Source organism: Coregonus lavaretus, assembly GCF_964263955.1.
Source record: "Coregonus lavaretus genome assembly, contig: HAP1_SCAFFOLD_306, whole genome shotgun sequence".
Classification (NCBI taxonomy): Eukaryota; Metazoa; Chordata; class Actinopteri; order Salmoniformes; family Salmonidae; genus Coregonus; species Coregonus lavaretus.
The window spans coordinates 394,213-418,882 of NW_028159426.1; the positions used below are offsets into that span (position 1 = coordinate 394,213).

General features: G+C 40.4%; 1 protein-coding gene across 1 annotated transcript; it reads left to right on the top strand.

Annotated features, from left to right (window-relative positions):
- Positions 1-1,851: 1,851 nt before the first annotated feature.
- Positions 1,852-22,118, top strand: LOC311122877 (NACHT, LRR and PYD domains-containing protein 3-like; the record flags this gene model as incomplete). Its single annotated transcript, XM_084197187.1, has 11 exons — positions 1,852-2,265; positions 2,523-2,607; positions 2,737-2,965; positions 3,179-4,934; positions 5,410-5,583; positions 7,596-7,764; positions 17,485-17,718; positions 18,755-18,864; positions 19,752-19,925; positions 21,010-21,056; positions 21,598-22,118. The coding sequence occupies exons 1-11, from the start codon at positions 2,198-2,200 to the stop codon at positions 22,116-22,118; spliced, it is 3,567 nt and encodes a 1,188-aa protein (XP_084053313.1). The 5' UTR covers positions 1,852-2,197.
- Between the last annotated feature and the right edge of the window lie 2,552 nt (positions 22,119-24,670).

Here is a 24,670-nt window from a genome sequence, read left to right on the forward strand (position 1 = left end):
AGCTGGAATGGAATGTTCGTATCCTGTAAATTTGACTGTGATACATGGTTGTCTCACTTAGCTACCTTAAGATGAATGTATTTACAGATGCCATATCTTAATTTGACCCTGTTTCTCACAGCAGTAACATAATCCTGGAGCAATAGCAAATGTGCATTTATAGGTGGATTATAATTAAGGGATATTTTCTGTAGGGGTTGATAAATTTTTCATCAGGGCAAATCAAGCCTGACATTTTAAAGTGGAAATTACACACTTTAGACGCCTTTATAAAGCCTTGTAGTGGTTTAATAATTTCGTTAAGCAATAAAAGCTAATTGACTAACATTTCTGAAAATGGATATATAGCGTTTTGAAATGAAACTCTTCATATTTTTTCCCATCTGAGTTCAGAGTAGATGAGAGACGTAATGTTTGTCTCTGTTGTGTTGAAGCCCAATCAAGCAGGAGAGACCAGCCTCCCCTGTCCCCAGCTGTGTGTCCATGAAGAGTGACCAGTCTATGAATCTTCCTATAGAGTTCAGAGAGGGAGACTTTTCTACTGAACAAAGGTAAGAAGAACTCATGGGTCATGGTCAGTGAGTTAAACAACACTGTCTCTAGTCATTTCTCCTCTCCCATTTTCCCATTTATTTTTGTTGTTTTCATAATCCATAGGCTAATCCTTTTTTCCATTTTCATAGTCCTGAAACAATATTAAACAAACACAACATTCCCTCCCTGTGTGTGTGTGTGTGTGTGTGTGTGTGTGTGTGTGTGTGTGTGTGTGTGTGTGTGTGTGTGTGTGCACTCCCTGGATGAGGAGATGTAATCTCTATCCTGATTGCCTAGTCACTTTTACCACTACCTACATGTACATATTACCTCAACTACCTGGTACCCCTGCACATTGACTCAGTACTGGTACTCCTTATATATAGTCTAGTTATTACCTCAACTACCTGGTACCCCTGCACATTGACTCAGTACTGGTACTCCTTATATATAGTCTAGTTATTACCTCAACTACCTGGTACCCTGCACATTGACTCAGTAATGGTACTCCTTATAGTCTCATTATTGTTATATCATTATGTTACTATTTCCTTTTTTTATTTAGCTAATGTTTCTTACTTTTTAACTGCATTGTTGGGAAAGGGCTCGTAAGTAAGCATTTCACGGTAAAGTGTACAGCTGTTGTATTCGGCGCATGTGAGAAATATAATTTGATTTGATTTGAAGCTCATTGGCAGAAACTAACGGCCGTCTCGTGCTGAACAGCGCATGTTCGGATGTTGAAGCACTGTGGTTAGGAAAAACTCCCTGGAAAGGCAGGAACCTAGGAAGAAACCTAGAGAGGAACCAGGCTCTGAGGGGAGGCCAGTCCTCTTCTGGCTGTGCTGGGGGGAGATTATAACAGTACATGGCCATTAAGGCCAGATCGTTCTTCAAGATGTTCAAATGTTCATAGATGACCAGCAGGGTCAAATAATAATCACTGTGGTTATAGAGGTTGCAACAGGTCAGCACCTCAGAAGTAAATGTCAGTTGCCTTTTCACAGTCAAGCATTCAGAGGTTGAGACAGCAGGTGTGGAGAGAGAGAGAGAGAGAGAGAGAGAGAGAGAGAGAGAGAGAGAGAGAGAGAATCCGGACCCTGGATAAAAAACATCTGCTAAATGTTAAATGACTAAATGACTAAAAAATAAAATGTAAATGTTTTACATACAGATCTCATATTACTGTATTTATTATTATTTTTTAAATATATTTAAATATTGATGTCACAAGTGTATCATTTCTACAGTTCTTTATTACAAATGTAGTTATTTGTTACATTTAACTGTGTAAAATCTATTAGTACTACTTATTTCTCTGAGAGTGAGGCAGATATATAGAATTTTGCAAAAAAAAACATTTGTCTCTGAAATGAAGCCATTAATTGATCGATTTTAATCAAACACATGTCTGTTATTGAACAACCCCCTGCCATGATTAGCTAGTGAGAAAACAAAACCATGTATTTGATCATTTCTTTAAACAATAGAAGCTAATTTACGAACATTTCTGAATATGGATATATAGCGTTTTAGAATGAAACTCTTGTTATGTTTCCCCATCTGAGCTCAGAGTAGATGAGAGACGTAATGTTTGTCTCTGTTGTGTTGAAGCCCAATCAAGCAGGAGAGACCAGCCTCCCCTGTACCCAGCTGTGTGTCCATGAAGAGTGACTGGTCTATGGATCATCCTATAGAGTTCAGAGAGGGAGACTTTTCTACTGAACAAAGGTAAGAAGAACTCATGGGTCATGGTCAGTGAGTTAAACAACACTGTCTCTAGTCATTTCTCCTCTCCCATTTTCCCATTTCTTTTTGTTGTTTTCATAATCCATAGGCTAATACTTTTTTCAATGTTCATAGTCCTGAAACAATATTAAACAAACACTACATTCCCTCCCTGTGTGTGTGTGTGTGTGTGTGTGTGTGTGTGTGTGTGTGTGTGCACTCCCTGGATGAGGAGATGTAATCTCATGTTTTGTCCCCAGAAACCAACAGGAGAGATCAGAGTCAGAGATTCTCAGTGGTCAGTTTTGCCAGTGTCATCAAACAGACCTGGCCTCCATATTCAGTGTATGTGGTCCTGTTATGTACATTTGTTTTTGTTTACCTCAAGTAAAGTTGATCTGTCAATCATTCATTCATGTGTTAATGAGAAAGCATTTAGTCTCTTGCTTAACTTATTTACTTGATTTATTTCAGTTGCTTGAAGAGAATATTATGACATTTGTGAAGAACGAGCTGAAGATGTTCAAGAGGATTCTTAGTCCAGATCTCCCAGAAGGCTTTGAGAGTCAGAAGCAGGATAAGGAAGTGGTGGACGCTGAAGATGAGAAGCAGGAGAGCAGTGCCAGAAAGGGGGCTCTGAAGATCACACTGCACGTCCTGAGGAAAATGAACCAGAAGGAGCTTGCTGACACACTGGAGAAAAGTAAGAGCTGTCTGCCTCATGTTAAATGCTGTTTTATAACATTTAAAAGCTGTAGCTAAAGTACAGCTAAAGTAGCTGTGTAACTCAATGATGTTGTAGCAGCCTTAACACAACACCTAGTGACCTCTTCAAACTTTATAACACAGTCCCACAATACTGTAGGCATTAAAACATACGTAATATTAATATCCTCTGTGTTATTTCTTCATTCAGATGAGCTTGCTGTGATTTGCCAACGTGAACTCAAATCTAATCTAAAGAAGAAGTTTCAATGTGTATTTGAGGGGATCGCTAAACAAGGAAACCCAACACTTCTCAATAAGATCTACACAGAGCTCTACATCACAGAGGGTGGAACAGGAGAGGTCAATAATGAACATGAGCTGAGACAGATTGAGACAACAACAAGGAAACAAGCAAGACCAGAGACTGCAGTCAAATGTAACGACATCTTCAGACCCTTAACTGGACAAGACAAACCTATCAGAACTGTGCTGACAAAGGGAGTCGCTGGCATTGGAAAAACAGTCTCTGTGCAGAAGTTCATTCTGGACTGGGCTGAAGGAAAAGCAAATCAGGATGTCCAATTTGTATTTTCATTCCCTTTTCGGGAGCTGAATTTGATGAAAAGGGAAAAACACACTTTCATTGAACTTCTCAATCACTTCTCAATGGAAACCAAAGAATCAAGAATCTCCAACTACGACAAGTACAAAGTTCTGTTCATCTTTGATGGTCTGGATGAGTGCCGACTGCCCCTAGACTTCCAGAAGAACAAGATCTGTTGGGACGTCACAGAGTCAACCTCAGTGGATGTTCTGCTGACAAATCTCATCAAGGGAAATCTGCTTCCCTCTGCTCTCCTCTGGATAACTACCCGACCTGCAGCAGCCAATACGATCCCTTCAGGGTGTGTTGACCAGGTGACAGAGGTACGAGGGTTCAATGACCCACAGAAGGAGGAGTACTTCAGGAAGAGATTCAGTGATGAGGACCTGGCCAGCAGAATCATCTCCCACATAAAGACATCAAGGAGCCTCCACATCATGTGCCACATTCCAGTCTTCTGTTGGATTTCTGCAACAGTCCTTGAACACATGCTGAAACATAAGACAGAAGAGATGCCCAAGACTCTGACTGAGATGTACTCACACCTTGTGGTGTTTCATACCAAACAGAAGAATGAAAAGTATCTTGGGAAAGAAGAGACAGGTCCACACTGGAATAAAGAGAGCATTCTGTCACTGGGAAAACTGGCTTTTCAACAGCTTGTGAATGGCAATCTGATTTTCTATGAAGAAGACCTGAAAGAGGCTGGCATTGATGTCAATGAAGCCTCAGTGTACTCAGGATTGTGCACTCAGCTCTTTAAAGAGGAATGTGTGCTGAACCAGGACAAGGTGTACTGCTTCGTGCATCTGAGCATTCAGGAGTTTCTGGCTGCTGTATATGTGTTCCTCTCATTCATCAACGACAATGAGAATCTAATGGACAAACCTCAAGTTACTGAAGTTACTGTCTACAAGAGTGCTGTGGATAAAGCCTTACAAAGTGAGACAGGAAACCTGGACCTTTTCCTCCGCTTCCTTCTGGGCCTCTCACTGGAGTCCAATCAGAAGCACTTACGAGGTCTACTGACAAAGACAAGAAGCAGCTCACAGAGCCATGAAGAAACAGTCAACTACATCAAGGAGAAGATCAGGGAGAATCCCTCTCCAGAGAGGTGCATCAATCTGTTCCACTGTCTGAATGAACTGAATGACCATTCTCTAGTGAAGGAGATCCAAAGCTACCTGAGATCAGGAAGTCTCTCAGAAGCCAAACTGTCACCTGCACAGTGGTCAGCTCTGGTCTTTGTGTTGCTGACTTCAGAAAAGGAGCTGGATGTGTTTGACCTGAAGAAATACTCCAGATCAGAGGAAGGTCTTCTGAGGCTGCTGCCAGTGGTCAAAGCCTCCAGAGCTGCTCTGTGAGTACATAAAATGACATTTAAGAACTAATCATCAGGAAGAAATATTCAGTTTAGAGAAATATATGTCTTATAATATGTATATAGGGCGGCAGGTAGCTTAGTGGTTAAGAGCGTTGTGCCAGTAACCGAAAGGTCGCTGGTTCTAATCCCCGAACCGACTAGGTGAAAAATCTGTCGATGTGCCCTTGAGCAAGGCACTTAACCCTAATTGCTCCTGTAAGTCGCTCTGGATAAGAGCGTCTGCTAAATGACTAATTATTTTAATTATTTATAGTATTATATTGAACAACTTACTGAATCAGTGCATTGATGTTCACATTAGTATAACAATATGACCATACAATTCTAGGAGACGGAAGATTAATCTATATGTTGTTTGAGAGAATAAACCAAATGCATCTGCCATTGTCCTTCTACACTACTGGTGTTAAATTAACAGTGTGTTTGTGAAATCATGATGATCTCATTGCAGGCTGTCAGGCTGTGGAGTCACAGAGGAAGGCTGTGCTTCTCTGGTCTCAGCTCTGAAGTCAAACCCCTCACACCTGAGAGAGCTGGACCTGAGCTACAATAACCCAGGAGACTCAGGAGTCAGACTGCTCTCTGCTGGACTGGAGGATCCACACTGTAAACTGGAGACTCTGAGGTCAGTATTCCTGTATCACTCAATGAACACACACACACTGGACACACACTGGACACACACACACACTGGACACACACACACACACACACACACACACACACACACACACACACACACACTGGACAAACACATACACACACTGGACACACACACACACACACACACACACACACACACACACACACACACTGGACACATGCACATGACACACACACACACACAAAGATTAATTTAGTAGTGTTTAGAAATATGTTATCTACTGTTAATAATGATACATTAATTCATTTATATACAGTACCAGTCAAAAGTTTGGACACACCTACTCATTCAAGGTTTTTTCTTTATTTTTAAAATTATTTACATTGTAGAATAATAGTGAAGACATCAAAACTATGAAATAACACATATGGAATCATGTAGTAACCGAAAAAGTGTTAAACAAATGAAAATATATTTTATATTTGACATTTTTCAAATAGCCACCCTTTGTCTTGATGACAGCTTTGCACACTCTTGGCATTCTCTCAACCAGCTTCACCTGGAATGCTTTTCCAACAGTCTTGAAGGAGTTCCCACATATGCTGAGCACTTGTTGGCTGCTTTTCCTTCACTCTGCCGTCCAACTCAACCCAAACCATCTCAATTGGGTTGAGGTCGGGTGATTATGGAGGCCAGGTCATCTGATGCAGCACTCCATCACTCTCCTTCTTGGTAAAATAGCCCTTACACAGCCTGGAGGTGTATTGGGTCATTGTCCTGTTGAAAAACAAATGATAGTTCCACGATGCCCAAACCAGATGGGATGGCGTATCGCTGCAGAATGCTGTGGTAGCCATGCTGGTTAAGTATGCCTTGAATTCTAAATAAATCACAGACAGTGTCACCAGCAAAGCACCCCCACACCATAACACCTCCTCCTCTATGCTTTACGGTGGGAACTACACATGCCGAGATCATCCGTTCACCCACACCGCTTCTCACAAAGACACAGCGGTTGGAACCAAAAATCTCCAATTTGGATTCCAGACCAAAGGACAAATGTCCACCTGTGTAATGTCATTGCCCGTGTTTGTTGGCCCAAGCAAGTCTCTTCTTCTTATTGGGGTCCTTTAGTAGTGATTTATTTGAGGCAATTCGACCATGAAGGCCTGATTCACACAGTCACCTCTGAACAGTTGATGTTGAGCTGTGTCTGTGACTTGAACTCTGTGATGCATTTATTTGGGCTGCAATTTCTGAGGCTGGTAACTCTAATGAACTTATCCTCTGCAGCAGAGGTAACTCAGGGTCTTCCATTCCTGTGGCGGTCCTCACGAGAGCCAGTTTCATCATAGCGCTTGATGTTTTTTGCGACTGCACTTGAAGAAACTTTAAAAGTTCTTGAAATGTTCCTTATTGAATGACCATCATGTCTTAAAGTAATGATGGACTGTGTTTTCTCTTTGCTTATTTGAGCTGTTCTTGACATAATATGGACTTGGTCTTTTACCAAATAGGGCTATCTTCTGTATACCCCCCCTACCTTGTCACAGCACAACTGATTGGCTCAAATGCATTAAGAAGGAAAGAAATTCCACAAATTAACTTTTAAGAAGGCACATCTGTTAATTGAAATGCATTCCAGGTGACTACCTCATGAAGCTGGTTGAGAGAATGGCAAGAGTGTGCAAAGCTGTCATCAAGGCAAAGGGTGGCTATTTGAAGAATCTACAAAATAAAATATAGAAAATTTGTTTAACACTTTTTTGGTTACTACATGATTCCATATGTGTTATTTCATAGTTTTGATGTCTTCACTATTATTCTACAATGTAAAAAATAGTTTTTAAAACACTAAACAAAAATTTGAATGAGTAGGTGTGTTCAAACTTTTGACTGGTACTGTATATATACATTTATGAATAGATATGGCAGGTTTCAGGACTCTGATGTATCTGAAAATGTTGAGAAAAATATATTTTCACCACCAAAGAATGTCAGTGCGGTTTTAATATGATTTTACTCTTTGTCAGGCTGTCAGGCTGTCTAGTCACAGAGGAAGGCTGTGCTTCTCTGGTCTCAGCTCTGAGGTCAAACCCCTCACACCTGAGAGAGCTGGATCTGAGTAACAATGACCTGAAGGATTCAGGAGTGAAGCTGCTCTCTGCTGGACTGGGGAATCCCCACTGTAAACTGGAGACTCTGAGGTCAGTATTCCTGTAGTTGGTCAACAAGTGATAACTGTTCACCAGATCCACATGTGTTTACCAGGCACACATAGTCCACATCATATGTGTTTGGACAGTGAAGCTTACAGTTAAAAATGTGGTGCTATGCTCCAGCATTTTGGATTTGAGATATAATGTTTCATATTAGGCAACAGTACAGAATGTCTCCTTTTATTTAAAGATATTCATATATATATATATATATATATATATATATATATATATATATATATATATATATATATATATATATATATATATATATATTTTACCATTTAGAAATGAAAGCACTTTATGTATCTAGTTCTCCCATTTGAAAAAGTCTTAATAATTTGGACATATTCACTTATATTGTATTAAAGTAGTCATAAGTTTAGTATTTGGTCCCATATTCCTTACCTGCAGTGATTATATCAAGCTTGTGATTCTACAAACTTGTTGAATACATTTGCAGTTTGTCTTGGTTGTGTTTTGGATGATGTTTTTCCCAATAGAAACTGAATGGTGAATAATGTCCTGTCATTTTGGAGTAACTTCACTTGTATTGTCAGTAAGAATAGAAGATGTTTCTGAACACTTCTACATTCATGTGGACGCTACCATGATTATGAATAATCATTAATAAATGGTGAATGAGGATAGGAGAGGCTAGAGCGCAGGTGCCAAGACCAGAGTAGGCGCGTAAACAAGATGGCGTATTGAATAGAAATCGGTACAAAACACCTCAAGATAAAAACATAATATTCAAAATCAGTAAGTTAGACTAAATATTAGCATTTCATATATTCGCAGTTAATATAATTCAATCTGGATAATAACAGAAATAAGATCATAAGGCTAGAGAAATATATCGACAAATATTACTACAACAAGCAACACCCAAACATGACTGAAGACAAGCGTGGAGAGCCGATCCCCAAAAGAAAACGCGACTCATCGACAGATACAGATGATATATGCTTTTCACCACTAGGTATGGTAAGTGTGGAAAGCGACCTGTTGAAGTCGATAAATGACAAATTGGGCATATTAGAACTGGTCAGTAAAGACGTAAAAGAGTTGAAAGCGAGTCTTCAAATGAGTGACGAAAAAGCTTTGGTAATGGAGAAAGAAACCAAAGAAATAAAAGTGACAGTCTCTAAAATGGAAACGGACGTTAGGGAATTAAAAAAGGAGAACAATCTTCTGAGAGAAGCCTTACTAGACATCCAAACTAGATCGATGAGGGAAAATATAGTACTTACGGGTATTCAGGAAAAGGAGGGAGAAATAACAGAGAATATTATTAAGGACTTCCTGCATACAGCGCTGCAAATCCCACTCGAGGCTGTCGATAAAATCCAACTCGAACGTGTACATCGTTTCGGAAAAAGAGGACAGAAATATGAGCGCCCAATCGTTGCCAAATTTGCTTTTTTTAAGGACAAAGCTATGGTGAAAAGCCTGGGAAAAAGACTTGCTGGCACGAAAATAGGCATGAATGATCAGTTCCCGAAGGAGATTGTAGAAAGGCGCAAAGTTCTGTATCCAATCTTCAAGGAAAACAGATTAAAAGGGAAACGTGTTGCACTAGTGGTGGATAAATTATATATTGACAACCAAATGTTCAGAGACACAAAGACTACTCCATGGCTATTCTAAAAGTTGTAATGGAGGAGTCAAATATTGGAGCACCTGATACTAGCAATGATAGGGATTGTAATATTAAATACTATTTATAGTAAGTATAGTATTTTATAAATGGATAAAACGATATAACAAGCAGAATAATACATCTTTATATACAAATAATTAGAACATGGATTTTTTGGCGGGAGGTTGTTGTTTTGGCGGATGGTTGTTGTGGTTGGTCCTGTGTTCTCTCTGGCGTCCTTTCCCCCTTGCAGCAGATGTGGATGCGGGTGCGTTTGCACGCTCGGCCCATTTCTTCCGCAGTCAACCATGTGGTGTGCATTTTTGTGTTTGAAAAGGTACGGCGTTAAGTGAGTGAGAGGGGAAATGGTTGCATATCCCAGAGCCGACCGGGGGTCTATGAACAGGGGTAGTGAGAGAGAGAGCTTTCAATTTTGTGTAGATGAGGGATATACATTTTTAAATATAGTAAACATCTAATCTAATTATTCATTGTCCTATCATGATGGAAAGATCCCTAACCCTATAACCTGGACACCCACCTGAGCGACCCATACACCAAAGAGAAGTTCCCATCTATTTTATGGACCTGCTGTGAATATGCAGCCTAAATAGAGAAATAAATGCGGTCAGAGACCTACTTGAGCAGCACCGCCCCCTCAAGATTCTGAGCCTGCCTGGCAGGGTTGGTCCTACAAAGCCAGAGCCCCCTGATGGGAGAGCATAATATACAAGGAAATTCTCAAAGCTGCTAATGAGAACCTTGACGACCTTTTACCTAGCCGGTGGGGATTCCGGTGGGGTACGCCCACCCAGGTAGTGGCAGTGCTGGCAACACTGGCTGCAGTAACCCATGGGGAGGGGGTCACACTCGGACAATCAGAGAGGGGGTTTATCATTGTGGCCCAGGTGGCACAAAATAATCAAAGGTCTGACCGCATGGAGATGCTTGGGAAAATGGTTACAACAGGGGATCAGAGTGTTTGTGTCTCAGGTGAAGAGGGTGGATCTGATCTCCATCATCTAGGACTTGACATAGATTAAGTAGATTAATCAAATCTCACATTGTTGTCAATTTCTGCTCAATTTGCATGCTTTCTCAATCAGCTTTAACTGTATGTGCACTCGTAGATCAAGTTATTTCTCGGGTTGGGCTCTGGGATATAACAGCCGTTGAGTATTGGATTTTATGGTGGATTGTGGAGGAGGGGGGTTGAGTGTGTTGGAGTATGTGAGTATGTGCGTGTGTGCTGGTCTGGCATCTGTTGTGGGGGGGGGTGGGGATGTTGGGGGGGGGGGGGTATGGGATGGACCGCGGGAATTATTTGCTAGGATAATAATTGCTTGTCAATGAATTAAATGTAATACAATGGCAATCCTGGTTATATGTTAGAATCCTATGTGTGAACTGCCGACATTATTACGCATATTAATTGATAATGATGGAAAATAGGATATGCATAATAAAAAAATTAAATAATAGTTATATAGATATATATATATAGAGGTGAAAGCATTGGAAATGCTTTTGGCGGTTAACCTGCTTCTGTTTTGTGGGTGGCACTGTGTGCTGTTTTCGATGGATGGGTCCTGGCCTCTCAGGGCCTTAGGGATACGGAGGGACGTGGGGGGGATGCTGATCACTGGGATGACGGCTCAACTTGGGATGGGGAGGGGCTTTAGCGGGGGAATTAGTGGAGAACAATTGAAGGGTTACTCCGTAGCAATGCAAATATCACGGTACAGCTATATGGACACTCAATCATTACGCTATTTTTTATTGGTAAATTTACAAACATATATAATGATAAATAGACTTGAAACTTGTATCTCATTATGGTGTATGGTGAAATAAGTATAGCCAGTTATAATTGTAATGGCTTAGCTGATAATAACAAAAGAAGAACAATATTTACATGGCTCAAAGAGAAGGAATATAATATCTATTGTATACAGGAAACTCATTCAACAATTCGAGATTAAGTAGCGTGGAAAAAAGAATGGGGGGGGGGGAATATACTTCTCCCATGGGCAAAGAAATTCAAAAGGGGTGATGATATTAATTAATAGTAATTTCGATCCGAATGTGCAAATTGTCCAAATAGATACGCAAGGTAGATGGATTATTTTAAATATGGTATTGGACAATAAACAGATATGGCTCATTAACCTTTACGGACCAAATAATGATGATCCACAATTCTTTGACAATATATATAATAAATTATCAAGCCTGCAAGCAACTCAAGACAATATTATTATGGTGGGGGATTATAATACTGTTTTAAATAGCTCAATGGACCGAAAAGGAAATCACACCACAAACAATCACCCACATGCTCTTAAGGAAATTGTGAATGTCATGGATACATTAGAACTAGTAGATATATGGAGGCTTAAATATGCTGATCTAGTGAGATATACATGGCGGAGACTGAATCAAGCTAGTCGTCTTGACTTCTTTCTTATCTCATTCTCGTTGGCACCAAAAGTAAAAAAAGTGTTGATAGGGGACAGAATGCGGTCGGACCATCATATAATAGGCATATACATTACTCTGACTGAATTTCCACGTGGGCGAGGATATTGGAAATTTAATCAAAGCCTATTAGATGATAATTTATTTATAATTAGAACAAAGGAATTTATAACTGACTTTTTCCAACATAACTTAGGTACAGCGAATCCCCTTATTGTATGGGACACCTTTAAATGTGCCTTTAGAGGCCATGCAATTCAGTACTCATCTCGAAAACAAAAGCAATTTAGGTCAAAAGAGTTTATACTAAGAAAGGAAATAGAAAGTCTAACAGAACAGATAGATGGCAATAAAAACTGTAACATAGAGGCTCAGAATAAATTAGAGGAAAAACAAAAAGAAATGGAAAAACTTATTCAAGAAAGATCAAGTGTAATATATTATAAAAATAAAGCAAACTGGATGGAATATGGGGAAAAATGCACAAAAATTCTTTTTTAATCTTCAACATAGGAATGCTACCAAAAAGAACTTAATGAAACTGGTTACAATTGACGGAGTCACCCATAATTCACCTAATGATATTTTGAAGGAAGAAACAAAGTATTTTAAGCATATGTTTTCTTTTCAGTCGCCTCCATCTCCTCTAACTGAAGCTAATTGTAGAGATTTTTTTCCTATTGATAATGTCAAATTAACAGCCACACAGAAAGACTCATGTGAAGGTGAAATTACAGAGGAGGAACTTCTGGATGCAATTAAAGACTTTAAGTCCGGGAAAACTCCAGGGTTGGATGGCATACCAATCGAGGTATACCAAACCTTTTTTGAAATACTAAGAGGACCGTTATTTGCATGTTTTAACCACTCCTATGTAAATGGTAGATTATCTGACACTCAAGAAGAAGGTCTGATCTCATTATTACTGAAACAGGATACAAGTGGAAAATATAAAGATCCAGTCCATTTACAAAATTGGAGGCCCCTTACACTTCAGTGTTGTGATGCAAAAATCCTAGCAAAATGTATAGCGCATAGAATTAAAAAGGTATTGTCGGATATTATTCATTCTAATCAGACAGGTTTTTTACATGGAAGATACATTGGAGACAATATAAGGCAAGTATTGGAAACAATAGAACACTATGGAAAATATGGGAAACCAGGCCTGCTATTCATAGCAGACTTCGAAAAGGCATTTGATAAAGTTCGACTGGAATTCATATATAAATGCCTGGAGCATTTCAATTTTGGAGAATCTCTTATAAAATGGGTCAAAATCATGTATAGTAACCCTAGGTGTAAAATAGTAAATAATGGCTATTTCTCAGAAAGTTTCAAACTGTCAAGAGGAGTGAAACAAGGTTGTCCACTATCGGCATATCTATTTATTGTGGCCATCGAGATGTTAGCTATTAAAATCAGATCCAATAATAATATCAGAGGATTAGAAATACAGGGCTTAAAAACAAAGGTGTCATTGTACGCAGATGATTCATGTTTTCTTTTAGATCCACAACTAGAATCCCTCCACAGCCTCATAGAGGATCTAGATACATTTTCTAACCTCTCTGGATTAAAACCAAATTATGACAAATGTACTATATTACATATTGGATCACTAAAAAATACAATTTTTACATTACCATGTAGTTTACCAATAAAATGGTCTGATGGTGATGTGGATATACTCGGAATACATATCCCAAAGGAAATAAATGATCTCACTTCAATAAATTTTAATAGAAAGTTAGCAAAAATAGATAAGATCTTACTACCATGGAAAGGAAAATACCTGTCAATTTGTGGAAAAATCACCCTGATTAACTCTTTAGTATTATCCCAGTTTACCTATTTGCTTATGGTCTTGCCTACGCCTAGCAAACAGTTTTTTAAATTATATGAGAAAAAAATATTCAATTTTATTTGGAACGGCAAGCCAGACAAAATTAAAAGAGCATATTTATATAATGAATATGAATTCGGGGGACAGAAATTATTAAATATTAAAGCATTAGACCTATCACTAAAATCTTCAGTCATCCAAAAGTTATACTTAAATCCGAACTGGTTCTCAAGCAAATTAGTAAAATTGTCTCACCCACTGTTCAAGAAAGGCCTTTTTCCCTTTATTCAGATTACAACCTCTCACTTTCAGTTATTTGAAAAGGAAATAATCTCCCAAATGTCACTATTTCTAAAACAAGCCATAGAAAGTTGGTTGCAATTTCAATTTAATCCTCCAGAAACGACAGAACAAATAATGCAACAAATATTGTGGTTAAATTCAAATATACTAATTGACAAAAAACCTATATTTATTGACAGAATGTTTAAAAAAGGTATAATCTTCGTAAATGATATCATCGGTAGGACTGGTGGAGTTATGTCGCACATGCAGCTAATAAAAACATATGGAAATGTCTGCTCTACCCAAAATTACAACCAAATAATTGCAGCCTTACCGCAAAAGTGGAAGAGGAAAGTTGAAGGGGGAGAAAGTAAGGAACTTGTCTGTCGGCCTTGCATTAAAGAACATAATTGGTTAAGGAAAACTGTGATAAATAAAAAAGTATATCAGTTTCACTTAAGGACCAAAGGATTGACAGCAGTCCCATATAGATTGCAAAATAGTTGGGAAGAGATCTTTGACGTACCGATCCCATGGCATAGTGTTTATGAACTGACACGCAAAACGACACCGGATTCAAAAATTAGAATCTTTCAATTTAAATTATTATATAAAATTCTTGCTACCAATAGAATGTTATTTATATGGGGGATACAATCTTCCCAGCTCTGCAGATTTTGCTGTGAAGAGATAGAATCATTAGATCATTTGTTTTGGTTCTCTCCATTTATAGCTTGTTTTTGGACACAGGTCCAGGAATGGCTAAAGGATTGCAATATTTACCTGGAACTAACCTTGCAGATAGCATTACTGGGTGATCTGAAAAGTCATAGTCAATCAATCAATAATATAATAATACTTTTAGCAAAAATGTTTATTTTTAATTCACAATCTGTAGAAGCAATGAGAATAGAAAGGTTCAGAACTTTTGTAAAACATCACAGTATGGTTGAAATATATATGGCAAATAGAAATCCTATATGGATGGTGTTAAGAGATAGATGGGAGGTATTGAATAGAGTTGAAGGATGGGACTAATAACAAATAACAACAAATAATAACAAAGATAGCTAATAATGTAAGCATACTGTGTCCATAATAAGTATATAGGTTGTATGTTGGGAGCTTTTGGGAAAGAGCACAGTTAGAAAGATATGGCATTTAGAAGCAAACCGGATGGACATCATGAAAATGATCGGAGAGGTTGAGAGTAGAAGAAGTTCAGGAGCAAAAAAATAAATAGATATGTATATATATATATATATATGTATATGTGTATATATATATGTATGTATATATATATATATATATATATATATATGTGTGTATGTATGTATGTATGTATGTATGTATGTATGTGTGTATGTATATATATATATATATATATATATATATATAGATATATATATATATATATATATATATATATATATATATATATATAGATATAGAATTATTGTAAAATTAACTCTGTCCATAAGGTGTAGATAGTAAGTATAGACCGGAAGTAGAGGCCTGGGCGTTGTTGTTCACTAATTTACTCCAAGTAGGGAAAGGATGGTGGGGTTGAAAAGTAATAAAGGGGAATATATATATATATATAAAAAATAAAAAAAACATGGGGGATTGGAAGTGATGCAGACAATTACATTGATAGAAGATACAATATATCTGAAATATTAAGCTGATCCATCCCCCCCCCCCCCCAAAAAAAAAATAATAAATAAATAAAAAAATTAAGATGAAAAAAAAAAAAAAAAAAAAAAAAAAAGGTGAATGATGATGAATGAATAAGTTACAGCGGAACAAGGATCAGACCCCCTCTGTTATTGGTAATGGTGAGAGGTTAGCATGTTTTGTTGTAGCCTCTGTAACTTTCTCACTCATTATTATTCATGATTCATTCATGATTTTTCTTAATCATAGCATCATCAGGATTAATTTAGTAATGTTTAGAAACATGTTATCTACTCACAGACAGAAAATTACTCCAGTCATCATCCACCATTCAGTTACTATTGGAAAAAACATAACCCAAAACACAACCAAACAAACTGCAAATGCAACCAACGAGTTTGGGACCAAATAATAAACTTTTGACTACTTTAATACACTATGAGTGAATTTATCAAAATACTTATGACTTCTTCAAAAGTGGGGGACTAGATACAGAAAGTGCTTTCATTTCTAAATGGTGAAACAGATATGTATTAAAATACCCTCAAATAAAAGGTGACATTATATACTCACCTCATATGAAACATTTGATCTCAAATCCAAAATGCTGGAGTATAGAGCCACATTTAAAATGTTAGCTTCACTGTCAAAATAGATATGGTGTGGACTGTATACTCAATACAATATACCGTAATTTTCGGACTACAAGCCGCGCCTTTTTTCCCATTTTTTGACCCCTGCGGTTTATATAACGGTGCGGCTAATCTATGGATTTTTACAGCTAACGGCCACTAGAAGACCTCCTAAATCTATGGATTTTACAGGTTACAGTCCACCAACTTTAACTCTATGGGCTCTATGACCGGTCCGCGCCCCCCACCTTTAAGCGGCGGGCTCCAGCAGGAAAAGCTGGAGGCCGGAAAAGAGTGAGACGGGTAGCGCGCAAAAGTAAAAGTGGAACCGAGAGTGGTACGAGAGACAGAACGAGAGACAGAACGAGAGCAAGACAGTTTGTGCAAAGGAAGTTTTCATGCACAAACCCTCATTATGGAAAACAAACGTAGAAATGCATATGATGCAGCTTTTAAGTTAAAGGCAGTCAATCTGGCTGTAAAAGAAGGAAATAGAGCTGCTGCATGTAGCCTTGGCATCAATGAGTCAATGGTGAGACGTTGGAGACACCAGCGGGAAGAACTGTCTCAATGCAAAAAGTCAAAAAAAGCTTTCAGAAGTAATAAAAGCAGATGGCCCGAACTTGAAGACTTTCTTGAAGATTGGGTGAACACAGAGAGCAGACGGCCGAGGTGTTTCCACCGTGCAGATCCGACTGAAAGCTGAAACAGTCGCCACCGAAATGAAAATAGAAAATATTGAATGGCATCTCCTTTAAAGTCAACAAGAAAGGGTGGATGATGGAAAGCGTAATGAATGAGTGGCTGAATGAGTGGCTGAATGAGTGGCTGAATGAGTGGCTGAATGAGTGTCTGAATGAGTGTCTGAATGAGTGTCTGAATGAGTGGCTGAATGAGTGGCTGAATGAGTGGCTGAATGAGTGGCTGAATGAGTGCTAAGTCAAGCGCCCTGGAGGATTCTTTCGCCAGAAAAAAGCTTTGCTCGTTTTGGACAGCATGAGGGACCATATAACGGATTATGTGAAAGCAGCCATCAAGAGCACAAACTCCATTCCAGCTGTGATTCCTGGGGGCACAACGAAGCATCTGCAGCCACTCGACATCAGTGTCAATCGTGCGTTCAAAGTGGCACTACGCGTTCAGTGGGAGGCGTGGATGACTAGCGGCGATATATCATTCACCAAAACTGGTCGCATGCGAAAAGCAACTTTCGCTCAAGTTTGCGAGTGGATCCTGATAGCGTGGAGGAGTGTCAAAACATCCACGATCATTAACGGGTTCCGAAAGGCTGGACTGCTGCGTGATGAAGAGGAGGACGCCGCCACAGCTGAGGCCCTTCAGAGGCTGTTCGATTCCGACAGTGACGAAGAGGAGTTCGTTAGTTTTGAGAGCGTCAACGAAGGAGAGAGGAGAGTGGCTGACGAAGCCACCCTGAGCCTGTTCGTTTCCGACACTGAAGATGAGGACTTTGGTGGTTTTAGTACGCAGGAAGAAGACGGAGATGAGGATTAATGACTTGACTTTTCTGGTTACAGCCGTGTACTGCACCTTAGCCTAAAAGATGAAGACGAGGATTAATGACTTTTCTGGTAGGCTGATTACCGTATATTTTAAGCAGCCGTGTTGCTGCAACTTTAGGTTTACGCGCTTACTGTCGTGTTACAGGCACTTTATTTTGCACTTGAAGAAAAACACATCCTCGTCAAGCGCTGTAAGCTTTGTTTTTTGTTATGGTACTACTGTAGGCTATAATGTAGATAAATATTCAAAGATGTGCACACTTTTTCAAGGTTTTTCAAAAATAACCAAAGTTAAGTGGTTAAATGATTGTGACGCTATTAACTAATTTTGCTGGAATACGTTATGCAAATATGCAACTTGTTTGTTGAAATGTTAATAAATGGGAGCTTCCTCAAGCAGCCATCTCTTTCCCGACAATCCCCTCTGTGCACGAACCCTTACATATGGTAATTAAACATTAAAACACCTGCGGCTTATAGTCCAGTGCGGCTTATATATGTACACATCATTCAATTTAGCTGCTGCGGCTTATTCTCCGGTGCGCCTTATAGTGCGGAAAATACGGTAAATCTGATACCTCACTGTCTGTCTTTTGACTGATACTGCTTTTTAAACTGGTCTGGTCAGTCTACTCAAATATTCATACTATACATGTTTCTCTCTACAAGCAATACTTTGATAATTTCTAATAATGATACATTAATTTATGAATGGATATGGCAGGTTTCAGGACACTGATATATCTGAATATGTTGTAAAAATATACTGCCACAATTTTCACCACCAAAGAATAGCAGTGTGGTTTTAATACGATTTTACTCTTTGCAGGCTGTCAGGCTGTCTAGTCACAGAGGAAGGCTGTGATTCTCTGGTCTCAGCTCTGAGTTCAAACCCCTCACACCTGAGAGAGCTGGACCTGAGTAACAATGACCTGAAGGATTCAGGAGTGAAGCTGCTCTCTGCTGGACTGGGGAATCCCCACTGTAAACTGGAGACTCTGAGGTCAGTATTCCTGTAGTTGGTCAACAAGTGATAACTGTTCACCAGATCCACATGTGTTTACCAGGCACACATAGTCCACACCATATGTGTTTGGACAGTGAAGCTTACAGTTTTACATTTGGTGCTATGCTCCAGCATTTTGGATTTCAGATAAAATGTTTCAGATTAGGCAACAGTACAGAATGTCACCTTTTATTTGATGTTAATGGTGAGAGGTTAGCATGTTTTGTTGTAGCCTCTGTAACTTTCTCACTCATAATTATTCATGATTCATTCATGATTTTTCTCAATCATGGCAGTCACAGGCTTGATTTAGTAATTGCATTCAAAGAATATGGGACCAAATACTAAACTTTTGACTACTTTAATACACTATAAGTTAATTGGTCAGAATACTTGACTTCTTGAAAAAGGGGGACTAGATGCATAAAGGGCTTTTATTTTTTCTAAATGGTGAAACAGATATGTATAAAAATTCCCTCAAATAAAAGGTGACATTATATACTGTCACCTCATATAAAACATTGGATCTCAAATCCAAAATGCTGGAGTATAGAGCCACATTTAAAATGTTAGCTTTACTGTGAAAATAGATATGGTGTGGACTGTATACTCAATACAATCTAAATCTGATACCTCACTGTCTGTCTTTTGACTGATACTGCTTTTTAAACTGCTCTGGTCAGTATACTCAAATATTTGTAATATACATGTTTCTCTCTACAAGCAATATTATGATAATTTCTAATAATGAAACAAACATTTATGAATAGATATGACAGGTTTCAGGACACTGATATATCTGAACATTTTGAAAAAATATACTGCCACTATTTTCACCACCAAAGAACAGCAGTGTGGTTTTAATATGATTTGACTCTTTGCAGGCTGTCAGGCTGTCTAGTCACAGAGGAAGGCTGTGCTTCTCTGGTCTCAGCTCTGAAGTCAAACCCCTCACACCTGAGAGAGCTGGACCTGAGCTACAATCACCCAGGAGACTCAGGAGTCAGACTGCTCTCTGTTGGACTGGAGGATCCACACTGCAGACTGGAGAAACTCAAGTATGTTAAGGGTTTATGTCAATGTTCATATCAGACATGTTGGAGTTATCAGGCTAGTTAAGACAAACATTCTGACCACCACTTGGACTAAGTTATATAAAGACTGTGTGTGTATGTGTGTCCAGTGTGTGTGTGTTTTTGTGTGTGTGTGTATGTGTCCAATGTGTGTGTGTCCAGTGTGTGTGTGTGTGTGTGTCCTGTGTGTGTGTGTATCAGTACACTGGACACACACAAACACTGGACAAACACACACACTGGACACACACACACAAACACACTGGACACACACACACACATTGGACACACACTGGACACACACACACTAGACACACACACACACACTGGACACACACACACACACACACACTGGACACACACACACACACACACACACACACACTGGACACACACACATACACTGGACAAACACACACACACACACTGGACACACACACACACACACACACACAAACACACTGGACACACACACACTGGACAAACTGGACAGACAAACACACACACTGGATACACACTGGACACACACTGGACACACACACACACAAACAGTGGACACACACATTCACTTGACAAACACACACAAACTGAACACACAAACACACACACACACACACACTGGACACACACTGGACACAAAATGGACACACACACACACACTGGACACACACACACACAGGACACACACACACTGGACACACACACACACTGGACACACACACACACTGGACACACACACACACAGGACACACACACACTGGACACACACACACACACACACACACACTGGACACACACACACACACACACTGGACACACACAAACTGGACACACACACACACAAACAGGACACACACACACACACACAGACACACACACACACACTGGACACACACACTGGACACATACACACACACACAGACAAACATTCTTACCACCGCTTATACAAAGTTATATGCTGAATGTGTGTGTGAGTGTCAAGTGTGTGTGTGTGTGTGTGTGTGTGTGTGTGTGTGTGAGTTCAGGTGTATCCCTCAATGACTGTCTGTTCTTCTGCTTACCGCTACAGTGTGGAACATGGTGGAGAGAACACAATGAAACCTGGACTTAGAAAATGTGAGTGTTGACTGCTGTGAAGAATATGACTAAGAATAAGTCTTAATTCAAGTGAAGTCAAAGTCAAAGACCACCATCATTACTTATTTGGTCATATTAAATATCAGCTTGAGTTCTACAGAAGCAGAAATCAGGGACACCAAAGTTTACAAAGAGTTGCTTTGACAATGTGTGTGTCTGTGTATGTGTGTGTGGCGTGTTCGTGTTACTTTAGAAATGTGTGTGTGTGTTCATGCATGAAGATGTGTGTGTGTCCAGTGTTTGTTCAGGATGTGTGTGTGTGTTCAATGTGTTTGTGTGTGTACAGGATGTGTGTGTGTGTGTGTGTTCAGGATGTGTGTGTGTGTGTAATTAATGGGAATAAGTGTGTTTTATATTACCATACAGTATAACATATGATCATTGAACAAATCTCAAGTTACCTTAACTTCTCCTTTTGATACCTAGAAACATCTACATTAAATGAATTAGTGAAAAGTGAGTTAACATTCTAATGTGAATGATGATGATTTCTAATATTGTATCTGGTTTCATCCATCAGATGTCTGTGATCTCACACTGGACCCAAACACAGTAAACAGATTCCTCTCTCTGTCTGAGGAGAACAGAAAGGTGACACGTAGGAGAGAGGAGCAGCCGTATCCTGATCACCCAGAGAGATTTGAGGGCTGTGGACAGGTGCTGTGTAGAGAGGGTCTGACTGGACGCTGTTACTGGGAGGTAGAGTGGAGTGGAGGAGGGGCTGTTATAGGAGTGACATATAAAGGAATCAGCAGGAGAGGAAGGGGCGGTGACTGTTTGATTGGATACAATGACAAGTCCTGGCGTCTGTTCTGCTCTGACAACAGTTACTCTGCCAGGCACAATAATAAGTCCACTACAATAGACGTCCCCTCCTCCAGCCCCCACAGAGTAGGAGTGTATCTGGACTGGCCAGCCGGCACTCTGTCCTTCTACAGAGTCTCCTCTGACACACTGACCCACCTGAACACATTCCACTCCACATTCACTGGGCCCCTCTATCCAGGGTTTGGGGTTTTGGACTCAGTGTCCCTATGTTAAATACACACGGGACACTGTACACACACACACACACACACTAGACACACACACACACACACACACAGATACACTGGACACACAAACACACACTGGACACTCACACACACACATACTGAACACACAAACACACTTGATACACACACACTGTACACACACACACACACACACACACACACACACTGAACAAACACACTGAACACACACACACACACACACACACACACCGGACAAACAAACACTGGACACACACACACACACCCACACACAGGACACACATACATTGATCACACACACTGGACAAACACACCCACACACTGGACACTGTACACACATACACACACTAGACACATACACACACACACACACACACACTGACACACACACTGGACACACACACACACTGGACACACACACACACACACTGAACAAACACACTGGACAAACACACCCACACACACACAGGACACACATACATTGATCACACACACTGGACAAACACACCCACACACTGGACACTGTACACACATACACACACTAGACACACACACACACACACACTGGACACACACACACTCTGGACACACACACACTCTGGACACACACACACACTGGACACACACACTGAACAAACACACACTGGACACACAAACTGGACACACACACACTGGACACACACACACACACAAGGACACACACACACTGGACACACACACACACACACACTGGACAAACACACACACACACACACACTGGACACACATACACACTGGACACACACACACACACACTGGACACACACACTCACACACACTGGACACACACACACACAAACAAGAAACACACACAGGACACACACACACACTGGACACACACACAGAACACACACACACACACACTCACACACACTGGACACACACACACACACAGGACACACACACACACACTGGACACACACACACACACACACACACACACACACACACACACACTGGACACACACAAACACACACACACACTGGACACACACACTGGACACACACACACACTCACACTGGACCCACACACATACACACTGGACACACACACTGGACACACACAAACACACACACACACAGGACACACACACACACACACACACACACACACACACACACTCACACACACTGGACACACACACAGACACTGGACACACACACAGACACTGGACACACACACATACACACTTACACACACACTCACACACACTGGACACACACACACCTGACACACACACACACACACACACTCACACACACTGGACACACACACACTCACACACACTGGACACACACACAGACACTGGACACACACACATAAACACTTACACACACACTCACACACACTGGACACACACACACACACACTGGACACACACACACTGGACACACACAAACACACACACACAGTGGATGCACACACTGGACACACACACATACGCTGGACACACACACACACACAGGACACACACACACACACACTCACACTGGACACACACACACATACACACAGGACACACACACCTGACACACACACACACTGGACAAACACACACACACACTGGACACACACACACATACACGCTGGACACACACACCTGACACACACACTGGACACACACACACACACACACACACACTGGACACACACACACACTGGACACACACACACACACACACACTGGACACACACACAGGATACACAAACACAATGGACACACACACACTGATCACACACACACACTGAACACACACACGCTGAACACACACACACACACACACACACACACACACACTGGACACACACACACACTAAACATACACGCTGGATACACACACACACTGAACACACACACGCTGAACACACACACACACTGGACACACACACACACACTGAACACACACACACACACACTGGACACACACACACTGGACACACACACACACTGGACACACACACACTGGACACACACACACACACTGGACACACATCCACACACACACACTGGACACACACACACATACACACACACTGGATTCACACACACACACACACACACTGGACACACACATCCATACACATTGGACACACACACACTGAACACACACACACACTGGACACACACACACACACTGGACAAACACACACAGGACTCACACACACAAACACACACTGGACACACACACACTGGAAACACACACACTCACACACTGAACACACACACACACACTGACACTGAACACACACACATACTGGACACACACACATTGAACACACACACACACAGGACACACACACACACACACACACACACACTGGACAAACACACACTGGACACACACACACACACTGGCCACACATACATACACTGGACACACACACACACTGGACACACACACTGAACACAACCAGCCCTGCCATTTCTACCTGTCCTGATCTAGTGTTTCACCCCTGACCTCCTCACACCGTCTCACTGTCCATGTCTGCTTTTAGCTCCCACCTCTACTTCACTGTGT